Genomic DNA, 18,904 nt, shown 5'->3' with positions numbered 1-18,904 from the left:
TCTGATATTCTACCACCAGACTGCGCAAAGCATCAGTCTTGACCTGAAGTGGTCCGTCACCGTTTGTAGAAACTGCAACATGGCTTTGGGACCATTACCAGAGGAAAATCATCACGACTTTTCAATCCAACGGTGATGTAAGCATGACAGGACTTTCCTTATTGAAACTTAACAACACACCACCTCTGAGTCACACAGAGAGAGACACACAGAAGATGAACAGCTCCCGTGTTTGTAATTTTAATAGAAAAACAAAAAGTATTGAAAAATCAAATGAAAAAGAAAGGATCCATTAATGATGATGACATAAGCATGATCAGGGCTGTGTCTCCCAGGCAACCGTACCTCTTTTCCTTTCAACCCACTTTTCAGTCCATGAAAGGCTCTGTGTGTGTGTGTGTGTGTGTGTGTGTGTGTGTGTGTCAACAGAGGGTGACTCCACTCTGCCAGTAAGCTTCAATACTACTGAGTTGAAGAGAAGCGGCGAGTGAGCGACCAATGCAGAGGAAAGAGTAATGAACACTGCAGGTGCACATGAATAAGTCCAGCAGCAGGAACCAAACAACCCACGGCTGCTGGTTCCTACATTCACCCAAACCCATCAACACCACAGCCTAACACACTTACATAACACTGGGCTAACAAAATGACAGGAATACAATGGCATCTCCGTGTGTTTGTGTCCAGCTGCTTTGGTCTGTACTTATGTGTGTGTGTGAATATATGAGTGCATCTATGAATATGAGGTTGAGTGTATGGAGATGTGTGTACAGTATGTGTTTCGTCTCACAAAGCCAGGGTCTAGTGTAGTAGTGTTGAGGGTATATTTAAGAGGACAGGTTGTGTAGAGACCCAGGAGCTCTGGCCTATAGAGCTGTAGCCTGCAGGAGGTGATGCATTATGATAGAAGGCATATATATTTAAAAAAAAAAACATTAAAATTCTAATTAAATAAAATAAAAAACTTAACTGGATGAACAGAATTTTAAAAAGAAAAAGGTCCGTCAAAGGGCAGAAGTTCAGAGCTCCAAAAGAACCCACTCACTCTTCTTTTTCTTATTAAAATATCAGGGGTTCTCTTTTCCCTCCCACTCCCTCCCTCCCTCCTACTCGGCTCACTCTAGCAGCAAGCCTCAGTTCTGTGACGAGGGCTGGTGGGGGTTATAGAAGTGCCCCCCCTCTATCTCCATCCACATCTCTGCTCCTCGCAGGCGAAGCACAACAGCCAGAGCCATGGAGGGTGGAAACCAGGAGGGTGTCTCCCAGACGGATTGGACTCCACAGCAGACACTGCGCTATGACCTAACACCCAGGCACAAGAAATCTATGGTCTCCCGAGACTGTGATGCCGACGACGAGTCATGAGGTGGTGGTATACACAGAATTGGACCAGGGACCACTGTACAGTTCACTTGGGTGGTAGTTTGGGTAGAGGGGTGGGGTAGTATCTCTCCATAGTCCTGCAGGGGAGCAGGAACACTGGCCTGGCTATAGTGAGTCCACATTTCGTCTCTCCCTCCAGCAATCCACTAAGGGACCCACTGTGATGAGGGCCAAGAGGGAGGCAACAGTCTTTGAGGATAGCATCCTCTCTCTCTCTCTCTCTCTCTCACACACACACACACACACACAAAATACAAGCTCACACCAACACATACAGAATCACAAGGCAGTCAAACATACATACACAAACACACACAGATTCTCTCACATGCACCCATACACACTCTGGGAGGCTCTCTGTAGGGGGTTGAGTCGGGGGCCTGTGTGCTATGTCCCATCCTCCGCCTCTTCCTCCTCCGAACAGTAGTCCTGTCCCTGTGGACACACCACAGATGAGAGATGAGACCAAGAGAAGAGAGATGATAGAGGGAGGACAGATAGCATCACTGTAGGAGAGATGGAGACGAGAGATAAGACAGGGGTGAAGTGGATAGGAATAATGTAGTGTCTTTTAAAGGCCCAATCTGGATGTAGCTCAAGTTGAAGTATTTCCTGCTAGTCAGATCCAGCCTATAGCAGCCCCCAATCCCACAGGAGACTGTCTCTTTAAATGTTCAGGCCCTGCTGCCCAGTCCCTCCCCTTCCCCCCACCTTCTCAATCTTCTCATCCAGCATCCTGAAGAACTCCTGCTGGCTCTCTGACGTGTGGATGCTGTAAAGGAAAGGGAGAGAGTGAGAACGAGCGAGAGTGTGAGAATGAGAAAGAGCGAGAGAAAGAAAAAGGAAGTTAGAGGGGGAGGAAACAGGAGGCAACAAACACACCACAAGAATTTTCCATAACACCTCCCCACACAGGAGACACAAACACACACATTTCTAAACCCCTGCCTCTGCGAGAGCCTTTGTGGTTGTGGAGGAATTTGAATAATCATTTTATAGAGAGTTCACCCAGGAGTCTATAATCCAAAGAAACTAAATACTGATACAGCACCCAATGTCACCAAACAGGAAATAGACCCCCATTACACGTCTGGAAACAAGAGACACTAACCACTCAGCGACACTACAATGATAATAAATCACACTGTCTGATAGAATTTATACATGCTGTATAAAACCACTGCAGTGCAGTGATTGTTAAGTAACACGATGACTAGGTGATAACGTGTGCACGCATTAGAGGTCTGGCCCGATTAATTGGGGCCGATTTCAAGTTTTCACAACAATTGGAACTCAGTATTTTTGTAAGTCAGTAAGTCAATTCCTCCTTTGGTCGCCTTTCCTTCCAGTTCTCTGCTGCCACTGACTGGAACGAACTGCAAAAATCACTGAAGCTGAAGATTCCCATCTCCCTCACTAGCTTTAAGAACCAACTGTCAGAGCAGCTCACAGATCACTGCACCTGTTTATAGCCCATCTGTATACAGCCCATCTATCTACCTCATTCCCATACTGTATTTATTTATTTTGCTCCTTTTGCACCCCAGTATCTCTACTTGCACATCCATCTTTTGCACATCTACCATTCCAGTGTTTAATTGCCATATTGTAATTACTTCGCCAACATGGCCTATTTATTGCCTTAACTCCCTTATTTGACCTTATTTGCACTCACTGTATATAGACTTTTTTTCTTTTTTTATACTGTATTATTGACTATGTTTTATTCATTCCATGTGTAACTCTGTGTTGTTGTATGTGTCGAACTGCTATGCTTTATCTTGGCCAGGTCGCAGTTGCAAATGAGAACTTGTTCACAACTAGCTTACCTGGTTAAATAAAGGTGAAATAAAAAATAAATAAACAAGCATACAAGTATCTAAGTATCTGACTGAGCGGTGGTAGGCAGAAGCAGGAGCGTAAACATTCATTCGAACAGCACTTTTGTGCGTTTTGCCAGCAGCTCTTCGTTGTGCGTCAAGCATTGTGCTGTTTATGACTTCAAGCCTATCAACTCCCGAGATGAGGCTGGTGTAACCGAAGTAAAATGGCTAGCTAGTTAGCGCGCGCTAATAGAGTTTCAAAAGTCACTCGCTCTGAGCCTTCTAGTAGTTGTTCACCTTGCTCTGCATGGGTAACTCTGCTTCGATGGTGGCTGTTGTTGTTGTGTTGCTGGTTCGAGACCAGGGAGGAGCGAGGAGAGGGACGGAAGCTATACTGTTACACTGGCAATACTAAAGTGCCTATAAGAACATCCAATAGTCAAAGGTTAATGAAATACAAATGGTATAGAGGGAAATAGTCCTATAATAACTACAACCTAAAACTTCTTATCTGAGAATATTGAAGACTCATGTTAAAAGGAACCACCAGCTTTCATCCTTGCTCATGTTCTGAGCAAGGAACTGAAACGTTAGCTTTCTTACATAGCACATATTGCTCTTTTACTTTCTTCTCCAACACTTTGTTTTTGCATTATTTAAACCAAATTGAACACGTTTCATTATTTACTTGAGGCTAAATTGATTTTATTGATGTATTATATTAAGTTAAAATAAGTGTTCATTCAGTATTGTTGTAATTGTCATTATTACAAATAAATAAATAAATATTTTTGTTAAAATGGCCGATTAATCGGCATCGGCTTTTTTGGTCACCCAATAATCGGTATCGGCATTGAAAAATCATAATCGGTCGACCTCTAGCACGCATACAGTGTTATTACACACACACATTATGACTCACTTTGTCCTGTTGGCGTTGGCTCCAGAGCCTTCTTTCGGCTGTTTGCCCCTGTACTGTACAGAGCTTTTCTCCTAAAAACACACACACATACATAATCAGCTCACAGTTCCTACCCCCCCTGAGACTACAGAGAGAGAGCCTCGGGAACTCATGTAGTAGGTTAGAGGCTGGGGAGAGAATAGCTACCTGCCCCCTGCCAGCGTGGTTCCTAAGGATGAATAGCCTGGCCCAGCTGTGGCCCTAAGGCTGAGGATAGAGAGGCTGCCTACCCCTGCTGTTGGTGCCTTGGAGCTGGGAAGAGAGACGCTGCCTGTGACTGAGTCATGTAGAGTTAGGCCCTGTACATGCTGGCAGGGAAGCTAGGAGACTGGTAGGCCAGGGGGCCTGACCAGGGGAAAGACCTCACTGGGCTGGATCATTAGAGGTGCTGGCTGTGCTCTGGAGGAACAAGACATGCATGCTAACTAAAGGCATTTCATGGATATGTAGCATCACACATAAATCTGTGTGTGTGTGTGTGCGCACTTTGACTCTGCAGGATTAAATGTGCGTCTGTGAGAAACGGTTCCCTGTGAGTACTTTTTGTTAATCTGTCAAAATGTTTTAAAGGTCACGTCTGAAAATGAGGTTATTTGTTCTGCTGCATGTTTTAAGCCAACTGTGGCATATGAGGAAACTAATGCCACTATGACGACGGCAGCACAGTCACAGCAATGGTGGAATAAAGAGAATGCAATGACAATCAACAGTAGGGTAGGACTTTCTTTTCTCTTTGGAGTTTTGATTCCTTTCTTTTCCTTCAATTGTTACCTCATCCAAATGGGTGTGCACTTTTCTGGTTATTTTACAGCATTTGTAGGAAAGACTAAATCATAGATATTGGACCATGAAGGAAAGGGTCAAAACAACCTTATGAAACTTCTACATTCCATTCACGCCAACACGCTGTCTCTACCTGCTCGGGAGGCACCACGGCTGTGTGTGTGTTTGCATTTGTGTAGTGTGTGCATCTGTGTGTGTGTTTGGGGGGGGTTATGTGGAGGTGTGCATTGAGCTGTCTGTTTGTATGTGTTGATGGACTGTCAAAGAGAACTGTTTGTTGCATGTTGATGGACAGTCCGAGAGACGTATAGTGGGGCAAAAAAGTATTTAGTCAGCCACCAATTGCGCAAGTTCTCCCACTTAAAAAGATAAGAGAGGCCTGTAATTTTCATCATAGGTACACTTCAACTATGACAGACAAAACAAGAAAAAAAAAATCCAGAAAATCACATTGTAGGATTTTTAATGAATTAATTTGCAAATTATGGTGTAAAATAAGTATTTGGTAAATAACAAAAGTTTATCTCAATACTTGGTTACATACCCTTTGTTGGCAATGACAGAAGTCAAACGTTTTCTATAAGTCTTCACAAGGTTTCCACACACTGTTGCTGGTATTTTGGCCCATTCCTCCATGCAGATCTCCTCTAGAGCAGTGATGTTTTGGGGCTGTTGCTGGGCAACATGGACTTTCAACTCCCTCCAAAGATTTTCTATGGGATTGAGATCTGGAGACTGGCTAGGCCACTCCAGGACCTTGAAATGCTTCTTACGAAGCCACTCCTTCGTTGCCCGGGTGGTGTGTTTGGGATCATTGTCATGCTGAAAGACCCAGCCACGTTTCATGCCCTTGCTGATGGAAGGAGGTTTTCACTCAAAATCTCACGATACATGGCCCCATTCATTCTTTCCTTTACACGGATCAGTCGTCCTGGTCCCTTTGCAGAAAAACAGCCCCAAAGCATGATGTTTCCACCCCCATGCTTCACAGTAGGTATGGTGTTCTTTGGATGCAACTCAGCATTCTTTGTCCTCCAAACACGATGAGTTGAGTCTTTACCAAAAAGTTATATTATGGTTTCATCTGACCATATGACATTCTCCCAATCTTCTTCTGGATCATCCAAATGCTCTCTAGCAAACTTCAGACGAGCCTGGACATGTCTGGCACTGCAGGATTTGAGTCCCTGGCAGCGTAGTGTGTTACTGATGGTAGGCTTTGTTACTTTGGTCCCAGCTCTCTGCAGGTCATTCACTAGGTCTGGTTCTGGGATTTTTGCTCACCCTTCTTGTGATCATTTTGACCCCACGGGGTGAGATCTCACGTGGAGCCCCAGATCGAGGGAGATTATCAGTGGTCTTGTATGTCTTCCATTTCCTAATAATTGCTCCCACAGTTGATTTCTTCAAACCAAGCTGCTTACCAATTGCAGATTCAGTCTTCCCAGCCTGGTGCAGGTCTACAATTTTGTTTCTGGTGTCCTTTGACAGCTCTTTGGTCTTGGCCATAGTGGAGTTTGGAGTGTGACTGTTTGAGGTTGTGGACAGGTGTCTTTTATACTGATAACAAGTTCAAACAGGTGCCATTAATACAGGTAACAAGTGGAGGACAGGGGAGCCTCTTAAAGAAGAAGTTACATGTCTGTGGGAGCCAGAAATCTTGCTTGTTTGTAGGTGACCAAATACTTATTTTCCACCATAATTTGCAAATAAATTCATTAAAAATCCTACAATGTGATATTCTGGATATTTTTCTAATTTTGTCTGTCATAGTTGAAGTGTACCTATGATGAAAATTACAGGCCTCTCATCTTTTTAAGTGGGAGAACTTGCACAATTGGTGGCTGACTAAATACTTTTTTGCCCCACTGTACGTGTGTGTGTGTGTGTGTGTGTGTGTGTGTGTGTGTCTCCTCTCTCACCAGGTTCTCCTGGTTACGTGCATTCACCCGGTCCTCCTCTCCACGCATGTACTTCACCTCCTCCACTCCTTTCATCTTGTACTCGTCTGTACGGAGAGAGAAAAACAGTACAGTTAGACAAATAAAGAACTACTCCTGCATATCAGTGGCACTGAAAAGACACACACAGAGAGAACCCCACCCAACAGTGGACATAACAGGCATCTTTATTTTCTGAGTAGCTGCCTAGGTTTTTCTGACAAAGCAGCACTCACCCACCAATACTGACACACACCGCTAATAAAACGGCCACTGTCTTATCTGCTCCATTCGGTGTATTTCACACTCTCTCTCAAATACTCATATCAGACTGATGACTCATATCAGACTCTCACTGTCGTACTCACTCTCTTCCTCCTTTTTTGCACCCAAAAAAAGTTAGTGCAAAAAGGGTCAATGGACTAACCGGACTAACTATTTAGTAGTCTTGGGGGTAGAAGCTTAACAGGGTCCTGTTGGTTCCAGAGTTGGTGCATCGGTACCACTTGCCGTGTGGTAGCAGAGAGAACAGTCTATGACCTGGGTGGCTGGAGTCTGACAATTGTTAGGGCCTTTCTGACACCGCCTGGTATAGAGGTCCTGGATGGCAGAGAGCTCGGCCCCATTGATGTACTGGGTCGTACGCCCTACCTTCTGTAGCGCCTTGCAGTCGCATGCCAAGCAGTTGCCATACCAAGCGGTGATGCAGCCAGTCAGGATGCTCTCAATAGAGCAGCTGTTGAAACTTTCGAGGATCTGAGATCCCATAGCAAAACATTTTAGCCTCCTGAGGGTGAAGAGTTGTTGTCGTGCCTTCTTCACGACTGTGTTCGTGTGTTTGGACCATAATAAATCCTTATTGATGTGAACACCGAGGAACTTGAAGCACTCGACCCACTCCACTTCAGCACCGTCAATGGGGGTGTGCTCAGCCCTCCGTTTCCTGTACTCCACAACCAGCTCCTTTGTCTTGCTAACATTGAGGGAGAGGCTGTTGTCCTGGCATCACAACTGCCAGGTCTCTGACCTCCTCCCAATAGGCAGTCTCATCGTTGTCGGTGATCAGGCCTACCACAATGTTAACCTGTTTAAAGGTCTTACTCACATCGGTTACGGAGAGCGTGATCACACAGTCGTCCGGAACAGCTGGTGCTCTCATGTATGGTTCAGTGTTGCTTGCCTCGAGGCGAGCATAGAAGGCATTTAGCCTTCTGGTAGGCTCGCGTCACTGGGCAGATCGCAGCTGGGTTTCCCTTTGTAATCTGTGATAGTTTGCAAGGCCTGGCACCGAGAGGGGGAGGAGAGATAGAGAGAGAGGGGTGTTCTCTACTGCTGCCTGCCTGGGGAATGCAAACATGTCAGAGCAAAGCAGCCTGGCTGCACACGCCTGCACACGCCGGCCGGCACACACACACACACACACACACACACACAGAATTAAGCCAGCTATCAGTCACTGTGGCTTAGTAACAGAGACAGGTAACGGAGGAGAAAAACAACTAACACTGAGCAGACATCAAAGGCACGTAAACACACTGAAGATGAGCCTATAAAAGGAAAAAGAAAAATGACAATATTTCATGGATACAAAAAAGGATCTATACAATGGATCGATCTGTCATAGCCTGGTCCCAGATCTGTACAGGTATGTGCTTGTATGGCATGACAATAATAATGACAGTCAGTTGGCAGAAGCACATACAGATCTGGGACCAGGATACAGTAGGCCATATTGGAGAGGATGTGCATCAGTGAGTGTGTCTCCATTGGCACTGACTGACAGATGATGGGGTGAAAAAGAGATACTAATTTCCACTGTGGCGACATGGCTGCTTGCTTCATCATGATGATTTTGGGGCAAAGGACATTTTAGAGACAGGAAAAAGGTCTCTCTGATGTGGACATCTTTATCATTAGGAGCCAGGACCCTGTGTCGACCTTCAGGATATCTCTGTGAAAATCCTCGCGCTCTGTCAGTTGAAAGTAGTGTGTGTCTGAGTCAATTTGAGCATGAGTGTGTCCATTTGAGTGCACTACATGCACAGTCAGGCTGAGTGGAGTGGCCAGGGCAGTCTGTGTCATTCTACCCTTCCTGCAGTCAGAGCCTCCTGCCTGGCTCCCTTCCAGCCCTGACTCTCTCCAAAGGCCTCAGCAGATATGACATTTACATTGCCGCTGCCCCGCCCTGCCTGTGTTGGTGAAATAACAATATACTAATGTCAGCCCAAAAGTCATTATTACTGCCCTGCCCTCAGCCTGCCCGGCCTAGTCCACCGACTCACTGGGACTATGCCACTATTTTCGTAGGAGTTCAGAAAGTAAAGGGGCTTCATTTAATTTCATAGCAGGAAAGATTAGTCTCATATTACATTACAGCTCAAGTCTAAAGAAAGTTTTTTATTCACATTTCATCTAAAATCAGTTAGATAAGTTCTGAAATACATAGTGTAGTGAGGCCTCATACTTCCGTTGGAAGTAGCGACTATATTTACACTACAATACAAGCAATACACCCACTCACAACAGTCTGGCCAACTACAAATCAAATCGCAAAACTGCAACAAGACAACAACTGACGTGCTACAACAAACAAGGTAACACACTCCGTTGTAGCAGACACACACGCTACTACTCTGATTATAAACCAACTTCAAACAGGCTGCAATCAGAAAGTGTTGCTATTTTCTGTCTTCTCCCCTGGTGTTTGGGTAAGGGAGCTCAGCCTTTCCTGTTATTGTGCGAGGGAGCAAAGGAGCATAAGCAGGAGACTGCCGTCACCTCAACACTCCTAACTGCGACACACACACACGCACCAGGCGCTCAAACAATGACACATTTTGACTGGCACACAATCTGTTGGATCAGATCACTGTGATTGATATGAGTGTTGCTCATTTTATCAGACACACTAAGCGTCCTGTTCTATCAATAGGAGCCTAATGAGCTGAACTGGGAAGAAGGGATGACGAGCAGAAGGACGTGGGAGAGAAAAAGAAACGAGCGGCGGAGAGAATCAACGTGCTGTGGTTATGCAGTCGGTTGTAATCCACAGACAGTATCCAGGTCAACAGTTCTCTTCCTCCCTCTCTGTGAACATCAACATCAAACAGACAGTTGATAGAATCATCTATCCAGCACCCTCCATGCCCTGCCCACTTGTGCTGCAGAGAGAGCACAGACCCATTTAACGTCTACCACCATCTTCTAGTGGGAGGCAGGCTGCAGTCTAGCAGATGAGCTGTCACCAACCATTCACATAACACACTGAGTAAGAGTGATGGAGGGGGGGGGGACAAGGCCGTGACCAAATGCTGTGATGAGAGGGAGGGAAAAAGGGATGGGGAGTGAAAGGGAGAGAGATGGCGAAGTGGCTGGGAAGGATGTGGAAAGGAAGGAGAGATGGTCTAATACGGAGAAAGAGAAAGGAAGGCAAGAAAGTGAGGCCTTGGAAGGGAAAGGGAGGAGGAGATGAAAAAAGGAGGGGGTAAACTTGAATCTTTAACCCACGTCATCCTCCTCTCTCAAGGGACATTCCCTCTCCCCCTCCAGGGAGGGGTCAGAGAAGGTCAGAAGGCAAGACAGACAGAGGGACAGACAAAACGAGAGAGAGAGTGGGAGGGGCACAAATAAGGCCAGACTCATGGGTCTGACAGCCAGTGAGAGAGGGATAAAGAAAAAGAGAGAGAGAGGGAGGAAGAGTGAGAGGCACCAGAGGGAGAACAGAACGAGGCCTCCTGTGGCTCGTCATCTGCCATTTCCTGTGTGGTTATTCCAGCGTGCTGCTCCTAATTCTTAAATCTGTCGCTAATCCCTCATCCTCTCTCTCTCCCAGCCTGTCCAGCATGCAGCTATAATTGATGCTGTTAACTAGATACACTTTCTCAACCCTCTCTCTATGTCCAAGCTCTAAAACATGAAGTACTAAGAGGACACACAACACCAAAACCACTCAGCTATCCTAGAGGCTACTGCACTAAGTAGTATTCACACAGGGTAGGAGGAATAGATTGGGAAACATGATACAAATATTCCCTAAAATCTCTGCAGCCCAGTTTGGAAACTTGGCATTGGCTAATAAAATGTATAGCTAATTATAATATACTTGCAGACTAGAGACTGGGAATAGAGTGAGACTAGAGGAGAGGTATAACAGGTAACATAGCCAGCGGGCCAGTGTGTGTGGAGTAGACAGGAAGGATATCATATAGCATGTCACTATATTTCCAAATAATAGCCTTCAGGTGGGAAGGATGTTTTACAGTTGAAAGTAGCCAGGGTTAGAATAGAGGGAGAATATAGGTGTGTATAGTGTGTACTGACCGGAGAAGAGGTCTCCGTTGCTGTAGGCCTTGCCCCGGCCTTCCTCATCACTGGGCACGGCCGACACCTGCTTAGCCGAGGTGCAGCCCATCGCCTCACTCTCTGGCTCCTCTCCTCATGGCACTCTCACCTGGAGATAAAAAGAGAGGGAGGTGAGGCGAGAGAGAGATATGGTTAAAGTCCATAGCAGCTATTGAGAGATAACTATATTGGTTAACACAGGCATTATATTTTAGTGACGACTGGGACAAACCAACAATATCGCAGCCTCTGAGCCTGTCACTGTGGAGCAGGAGTGTCAGTCACGCACACAGTGTCACAGGCAATACACTGTCACAAGCACAGACTGTCAGTCACACACAGTATTGTTGTCACAGGCACAAAGGAAAACACTGTCACAGGCAGACTGTCAGTGTTACACACGCAATAGATTATAACAGACACAGCAAGGCAGTATCAGACACCACCCACACCTCAGAACAAGGCAGTATCAGACACCACCCACACCTCAGAACAAGGCAGCATCAGACACCACCCACACCTCAGAACAATGCATCATCAGACACGACCGACACCTCAGAACAAGGCAGCATCAGACACGACCGACACCTCAGAACAAGGCAGTATCAGACACCACCCACACCTCAGAACAAGGCAGTATCAGACACCACCCACACCTCAGAACAAGGCAGTATCAGACACCACCCACACCTCAGAACAAGGCAGTATCAGACACCACCCACACCTCAGAACAAGGCAGTATCAGACACCACCCACACCTCAGAACAAGGCAGTATCAGACACCACCCACACCTCAGAACAAGGCAGTATCAGACACCACCCACACCTCAGAACAAGGCAGTATCAGACACCACCCACACCTCAGAACAAGGCATCATCAGGCACCACCCACACCTCAGAACAAGGCAGATCAGGCACCACCAACACCTCAGAACAAGGCAGCATCAGACACCACCAACACCTCAGAACAAGACAGCATCAGGCACCACCTATACCTCAGAACAAGGCAGCATCAGGCACCACCAACACCTCAGAACAAGGCAGCATCAGACACCACCGACACCTCAGAACAAGGCAGCATCAGGCACCACCCACACCTCAGAACAAGGCAGCATCAGGCACCACCGACACCTCAGACCAAGCCACTGGCAGTCCAATAAGAGGCCCTGAGCCCTGTCGCTGAGACAGAGAGAGGAAGAAATAGAAAGAAACAGGTTGAAGGAGAGGTAGAGTAAAATAGAGAGCGAACAATGAGAGGGCAGAGAATAGATGAGTAGAGAGAAATGTTCCAGAGCATCAACAGGCTGCCGACACTCCTCCTCCCTCCTCTATTTTCTTCCCCTCGTTTGAAGTTGACAGGAGGTCAGTGTCCACTTCAGAGCCAGCCTCCCTATGAGCTGGCTTTCCACTGCACAAAGCAACAGGTGTGCAGAGAGGAGTGTGTGTCTGTGTGTAGACTGAATTTTGAGTGGGAGCGTGTGTGCACTGTGGTGTCTGTTCTGTTTGCATGTGTGTATAAGCGGTTTGTGAAATTTGTGTGTGTAGTTTTGATGTGTGTCTTTCACAGCTTTCTTGGCTAAATAACATGAATCTCCTGATGTGAGCTTACACGGGTCTTTCTTAAAGGTACAGCGAGTGTCTAGGGATTCTTCTGGGGGCTGGCTATGCGCGCTTGCACACAGACACACGGCTATCTCATTGGCAGGAGCTCAGACAGATCAGGCCAGAACAGCCCGACCCTGCCTGACTACAGAGGATGGGTCGGTGTCTGACAGAGTTATCTGTGGCCTGACGGTGAGGCCTTCCCCTGCAGCCCAGGCTGCTTAGGCACTGTGGACTGTCTGTTTGTGTCAGAGCTGGAGCAACTCAATTATGGCTCAGACCATGGAGTCTGTCTGGACACATCTCTGAGAGTGCAGACGGTGTGTGTGTGAGGGGTAAAATGCTGAAAAGTGGCTTGCAGCCGTGCTGATCCTTGAGTGAGTGAGTGAACTTCTAGCTCTCCTTCTGACTGAATCATACGGGATCATTCTGAAAAGTCCAGTTGCATGAATGGATGTCTAGTTAGGAATCTCTCCGTCTTCTGTGTAGAATCCTAGCCTGGTCAGTGTTAATGGTGTTTGGGCTGTGTGTTAAAGCAGAGAGCGTTGAGTTAGCACAGATGGCATGTGTACAATGCAGGCCTGTCAGCTAGGAACAGATGTGGAAGTGTGTCAATGGGACAAGCTTACGCTACCAGTTAAGACCCTGACACCAGCCGGATCCAGCACTCACTCACACACACGATGATATCAATACACAGATACAGGTAACTGCCAAAATAAAGGAAAAACACTTGAGTAATTGAGGGATACTAAGTATATTGAAAGCAGGTGCTTCCACAAAGGTGTGGTTCCTGACTTATTTAAACAATGAACATCCCATCATGCTTAGGGTCATGTATAAAAAGTATTTTGGCTAGCATGGCTGGAAGAGATCTCAGGGACTTTGAAAGAGTGGTCTCAAAGGAGCATAGGGGGTTTAAAGGGTGTGTGTCTCAGTCACCAGATCTCAAACCAATTGAACACTTAACACTGGAGTGGTGCCTGAGACAGCATTTTCCATCAACAATACACCAAATGATGGTATTTCTCATGGAAGAATGGTGTTGCATCCCACCAATAGAGTTCCAGACACTTGTAGAATCTATGCCAAGGTGCATGGGCAGAGATATGCCTAACTAACAAACAAACATGCAAGTTGCAAACCCACTCTAAATATTCTGCCGTTAGGCTTATCCCTACATTATACCAAAAGTCTACAGCTACTGTACACTAAGAAAAGACTATTAGATTGCTTACATCATAGATACTTATTTACTCAAGGATCAGCAAAATGCTGCAAGCCACATTTCAGCATTTTACCACACACACACCACACACACACACACACACACACACACACACAAACACACACTACCTGCAGGTCTGAGTAGTTGAACTCAGATAACACTGAGGGGATATGTGTACATGCACAAGTGTGCTTGCGTAAACACATGCGTAAACAAGCTCCGTAGTGTGTCCACTACGTTCTAAGACACACACAGGCTCAGTAGTGTGAACCTTCTCAAACACACTGCTGTGCCAGAAGCTATCTGAGCCACCGCAGAGCCTGAAAAACTGGCTGTGGGCCCGCCTATCCTGGAAAGGGAATGAGAGAAGAAGGGAGTGAAGGAGAAAGAAGAATGAGGAAGGGCTCGCCGAGCCTTTCAGGGAAGTCGGGATCAAAGGCCAGGTCTCTGAGACCCATCGTCAGCCATGATAGTGACAGGAATAGAGCCAGCAATTGGACAAGGGCTGAGACTGATAGACCCTGCATTGTGTCTCTCTCTGACATAACAGGACACTCAGCCAAAGCACCGTAATATTTACACTAGCCAGCAGCAACCCCTGTACCTCTTCTCTCTTCCTTGTCCCAGTTTAAACACTACATCAGCCTGACAAGCCGGCAAGCCGTGCCAACACTCACACACACGCGTGCGCTTGGAGCCTTGTACACTCCGACAAGGAAGACCTGTTCTGAGTGTGGTGTTACTGTTCCTTGTGCATGTCTCCACTCTCTTGTGTTCTGCTGTGAGTACCTCTTTCCACTCTCCCTCTGTTGTAGTGGGCACAAGTGGCTGGGGGGAAGGAGGAGGATGTACAAATAACAGCTCCTCTGTTTGGGAGAACTTGTCATGTGACAATGAGATGGGCAGATAGAGAGAGACACTGAGGCATAGAGATAGTCAGAGTGAGGCAGATACAGACAGGCAGGGAGGGAGTGAGACGAGAGAGAAGATTCAAGACATGTTGTTACGTACACGTTGGCACCAGGACAGAACTATGTTTTTTTGTCAGGCCAATTAAGCCAACTGAGTTGGAAATTAGATGTCTGCATGGCTCACTAGATTTCCTGTTCGGTCTCTCCTCTGTGGCTTAGGGCAAGACAGAGGGGGAGAGAGAAGGAATGAGAGAAAGAAGGAAAGAGCCATAGAGGGAAGTGTCAATGAGTAGAGCTCAGAAGGCTACTGTTACTTTAATTAATCAGAAGAGTAATTGAACCCGAATGTTGAGTTAAATGGATACTTCGGAATTTTGGCAATGATGCCCTTTATCTACTTCCCCAGAGTCAGATGAACTAGTGGATACCATTGTTAGCAGATACCCATAGACTTCCAGTCATTGCGCTAACTCTAGTTAGCATTGGCTCACAAAACTACCTCTAACTTCCTTCATAATTGTCTCTAGCGACATAAAAATGGTATCCATGATTTCAACGGACTCTGGGGAAGTAGATAAAGGGCCTCATTGCCAAAATCCCCAAGTATCCCTTTAAAGTTTAGATTAATTTAACCTAGTGTTCAGCCACAGCCCCAGGGAGCCATACGAAATACGACTTTGGACATTTTCCTAAGACAGAGGTTCATAAAAGGGAAAACTAGGAGAACCACAATGACAGAGAAAACCATACAGCATTGGTAGTTGCTTCAGCCTCAACTATTCTACAGATGTTCACACAGGGCAGTGTTTAGGATTATGGCCAGGAGTTTTATAGTAGGGACCCAGGGTTTTCCCCTCCTCATGTCACATGGTCGGGGTAACACTCCTGACCCTATTCATTGCCGTATCACAGTGGCCTGGCCTGTGTGTCAGACTGTATCAGTGTCCTGGTACAGTAGTATCTCTGTGTCTTTCTTTACTCATTCACCATGTTATCACCTTCTCTAGACCTACTCCCTGCTCCCTCTCAGACATGCCCTCCCAGCTCAACAAACAGCAGAGCTCAGGTCAACCACGCCTGTTGTTCCCCCATCTCTCTCTCTCTGCTTAGCGGACAAATACAGAATTACCATGAATATTCATTAGCAATCATTACCACTGCACCAAATATATTTTAAAAATCGGGATCTAATTGCGTCTCTGCTGTAGGATAATTGGTGAAGCACTTTCCTGTGTGTGACTGACCAGGGTTGGTTTGTATTGTATTGGACCTAATTTGCAGAGTAGAAACCCTGAATAATGGAACAGAGTTGGAACATGAGTGAAAACGAGCAAATTCCAGGTCATAATTCATTCGGCAAGAAGATCTTTTCACTGCCTTGCACTGCAAACGAGTACAGACTTTTTCCACCTCTCACTGTACAATGCTGTGTTCTGTGTTCTCTTATCTGGTTGTACTCTGAGATCCATATCTTTGAGTGTGGTCCAGGTTATCTGGCCTTCAACAGAGCAACACCCATCTGCTGTTCTGGGCACCCAATGCAACGCCTCTCTAGCACCACTCTCTGCACTGCTGGTCTCCTGCTTCAGCAGCAAGCAATATGTGCCAAGTCCCTCTGTCCAAAACAAAGTAACATACCCTGGTCTGTCCATATGTACCACTATGTACACACTGACTCAGATTTGGGGAGAGAAACACACACAGCAATGTGAATCACGCAGCCTGCAATGTGTGAGCTTTGCGAGTCAGTACCTAGAGGGATCAGGTTGTGCTGGCCTTGTGCTTTATACACTGCACCTGACACCTAATGCCACTCAGCAATGCCAATGTGCAGGGACAGACCACCACACTCAGCATGTGCAAAGGTACTAACACACACGCAGTCAGGACACAAACACAACCCCAATAATAACACAGTCCCCCCACCATCACACACACACACAGGCCTCCCAGTAACTATGGAAACCCTGCCTCCTCCTCAGAGTGATGTCACATTGACATTGCATCATATCAATCTTAATTAGGGTTGCACTCTCCCTCTGCCAAATACAGGCCAAAATCACAACCTGAGGTCCAGAGACAGTGAGAACATGGAGTGAGAGAGCACAAATGGAGAGATTGAGAGGCAGAGAGATGGGCAGATGAGCAAGGACTGGACGGCTAATAATAGATTGATCTCGCTTTCACATGGTGCCTGGAAGACGCTAACTTCAGAGCGAGCTGTGCTCTGTCTTAATTCACCGCCGGATCTAAAGCCATAAGCGAGCTGCAAATAATAAACATCGCATTTATGGAGGATAGAGACGGGGTGAGAGGCAGGCAGACAGATATAGCCAGACAGAAATGTAGAATAGAGGAGGAGGGAAGAGGGCAGGCTGATCATCCAACCACAAGAGTTCAAGGAGTATTTTACCCAATGTATAAGAGTTCAACTAGCCAGATATAGTGGCTAAGCAATTACACCCATATTTATGCATGTGTATTGATCCAGCTATTGCAGTGGACTAGCAGCAGGGGATTGAATCTGGCCATTGACCAGCAAATCAGTATAACAGGTGCACAGACTACTGTTATGTTAATGTTAAACAGAAGACTCTATTCTTACGGAGATGTTGATGTAACGTAAACACTGAAAGGTATCCTACGTTGCCCAATACAAGCAAATCTGTGGCCAGATAATATTGAGCTGTCGCTGTCTCGAGGACGAGATATGCTAGCCACTGCCATGTAGCCACAGACAGAAGTGGACATGAACAATAACCCCCAATCCACCCTATTGAGTCAACTTTCAGTCTCTCAGAGGAACCGTAAGATCTCGATTCAAGTCATGTGTGTTAATGTGTGTGAATTAAGAACGAACCAAGTGACAGCAGAGCGGGCGACCGAGGTCTAGCCTGTCGGGGCATAGTTGCTGCTATTCTGAACACACAGCTGTGTCCAGCTGCGCTGCAGAGAGACACTGGGCGCATTGTTTCCCGCAGGGAAAGGGAGAGTAGCGGCTCTACGTGTGTACACACAGATACACATAGTAGAATAGTTTCTACACAAACGTGTCTGTCTTTATGCCAGCCCAGGTGTTCTCTCATGTTTTGTTGCTTTTAGTCCAGAAACAAACGGCCTAACAAACGAGAGGGAGGAGAGAAAGAGAAAGCGACGGGGCAAGGGGGGCAGCGCCTCGAGGATTAAAAACATGACATTTTGGTAAACGCATTGAGATCGAACAGTATGCTTAAAGATAACCAAAACACGGCTCCTACTCCATTTCCACTATTTTCTCCTTGAGTCCACTCCTGACTCATGTAGTAAACACAGACATGTCCGAGAGCCGAACCCAAGACACAGGAAGGAAAGCGCCGGGCAATCACAGCCCGACTCAGGAAACAACAACAAAAGATAAGACTACGACAGAAATACAGAATATGTCAATTATACGCAGCTAATAACCTGTTGAAACTAATAGCGAGTATTTTTTAACGTAGCTAGATACTTACTTTACTGAACCGGTTCCGCTCGGTCCACTTTAGATTCGCCGAGGTTCACGCGGACAGTCGGGCGGGAGCTGACGCTGTGGAGTGGCTGGGAACCGTATGACCACCACACTGAACGTAAACTCTGGTTTGCGTCGTTTTACCAGGATGCCACTATTTCGCGCAGTAATGCAGCCATCTTGCTGAGGACTTTACTGTAATGTAAATATCCGGGTTACTTGTTGGCAATTAAAATAAAGCAGATATTTTTTGGAACTCAAGATAATATTTATTCGTGGCAACAAAAAAAACATTACTTTTACAACAGGAAATCAGTGGCATATGTGAGAGGGGCTACTTTTCTAGGAAATGACAGATTGACATGTAAATGTTTTATGTAGTACTGTGTCCAAATTAAAAGTGCTCAAAAATGCATGACATTTGTTTCTCAAAATTGACCAAGAT

General features: G+C 46.2%; 1 protein-coding gene across 1 annotated transcript; it reads right to left on the bottom strand.

Moving 5' to 3' along the window:
• Positions 1-224: 224 nt before the first annotated feature.
• Positions 225-18,580, bottom strand: LOC135556473 (uncharacterized protein C1orf21 homolog). The gene is made up of 6 exons (XM_064989707.1): positions 18,464-18,580; positions 11,211-11,340; positions 6,873-6,958; positions 4,129-4,199; positions 2,095-2,155; positions 225-1,818 (listed from the first exon to the last, which is right to left on the bottom strand). The coding sequence occupies exons 2-6, from the start codon at positions 11,299-11,301 to the stop codon at positions 1,771-1,773; spliced, it is 357 nt and encodes a 118-aa protein (XP_064845779.1). The 5' UTR covers positions 11,302-11,340; positions 18,464-18,580; the 3' UTR covers positions 225-1,770.
• Positions 18,581-18,904: the final 324 nt, after the last annotated feature.

This window comes from Oncorhynchus masou, chromosome 15 (genome assembly GCF_036934945.1).
Source record: "Oncorhynchus masou masou isolate Uvic2021 chromosome 15, UVic_Omas_1.1, whole genome shotgun sequence".
NCBI lineage: Eukaryota > Metazoa > Chordata > Actinopteri > Salmoniformes > Salmonidae > Oncorhynchus > Oncorhynchus masou.
Note: the sequence above shows the minus strand (reverse complement) of the source record. Positions and strands in the feature narration are given on the sequence as shown.

What these genes read in the sequence shown, in the direction of transcription:
- LOC135556473 (XM_064989707.1), bottom strand. Translation starts at nt 11,301, where the DNA reads ATGGGCTGCACCTCGGCTAAGCAGGTGTCGGCCGTGCCCAGTGATGAG. An exon ending in CAACGGAGACCTCTTCTCCG is followed by an intron (nt 6,959 to 11,210) that starts GTCAGTACACAC and finishes CTCTCCGTACAG; the next exon opens with ACGAGTACAAGATGAAAGGA. An exon ending in TGGATGAGAAGATTGAGAAG is followed by an intron (nt 1,819 to 2,094) that starts GTGGGGGGAAGG and finishes GTGTGTCCACAG; the next exon opens with GGACAGGACTACTGTTCGGA.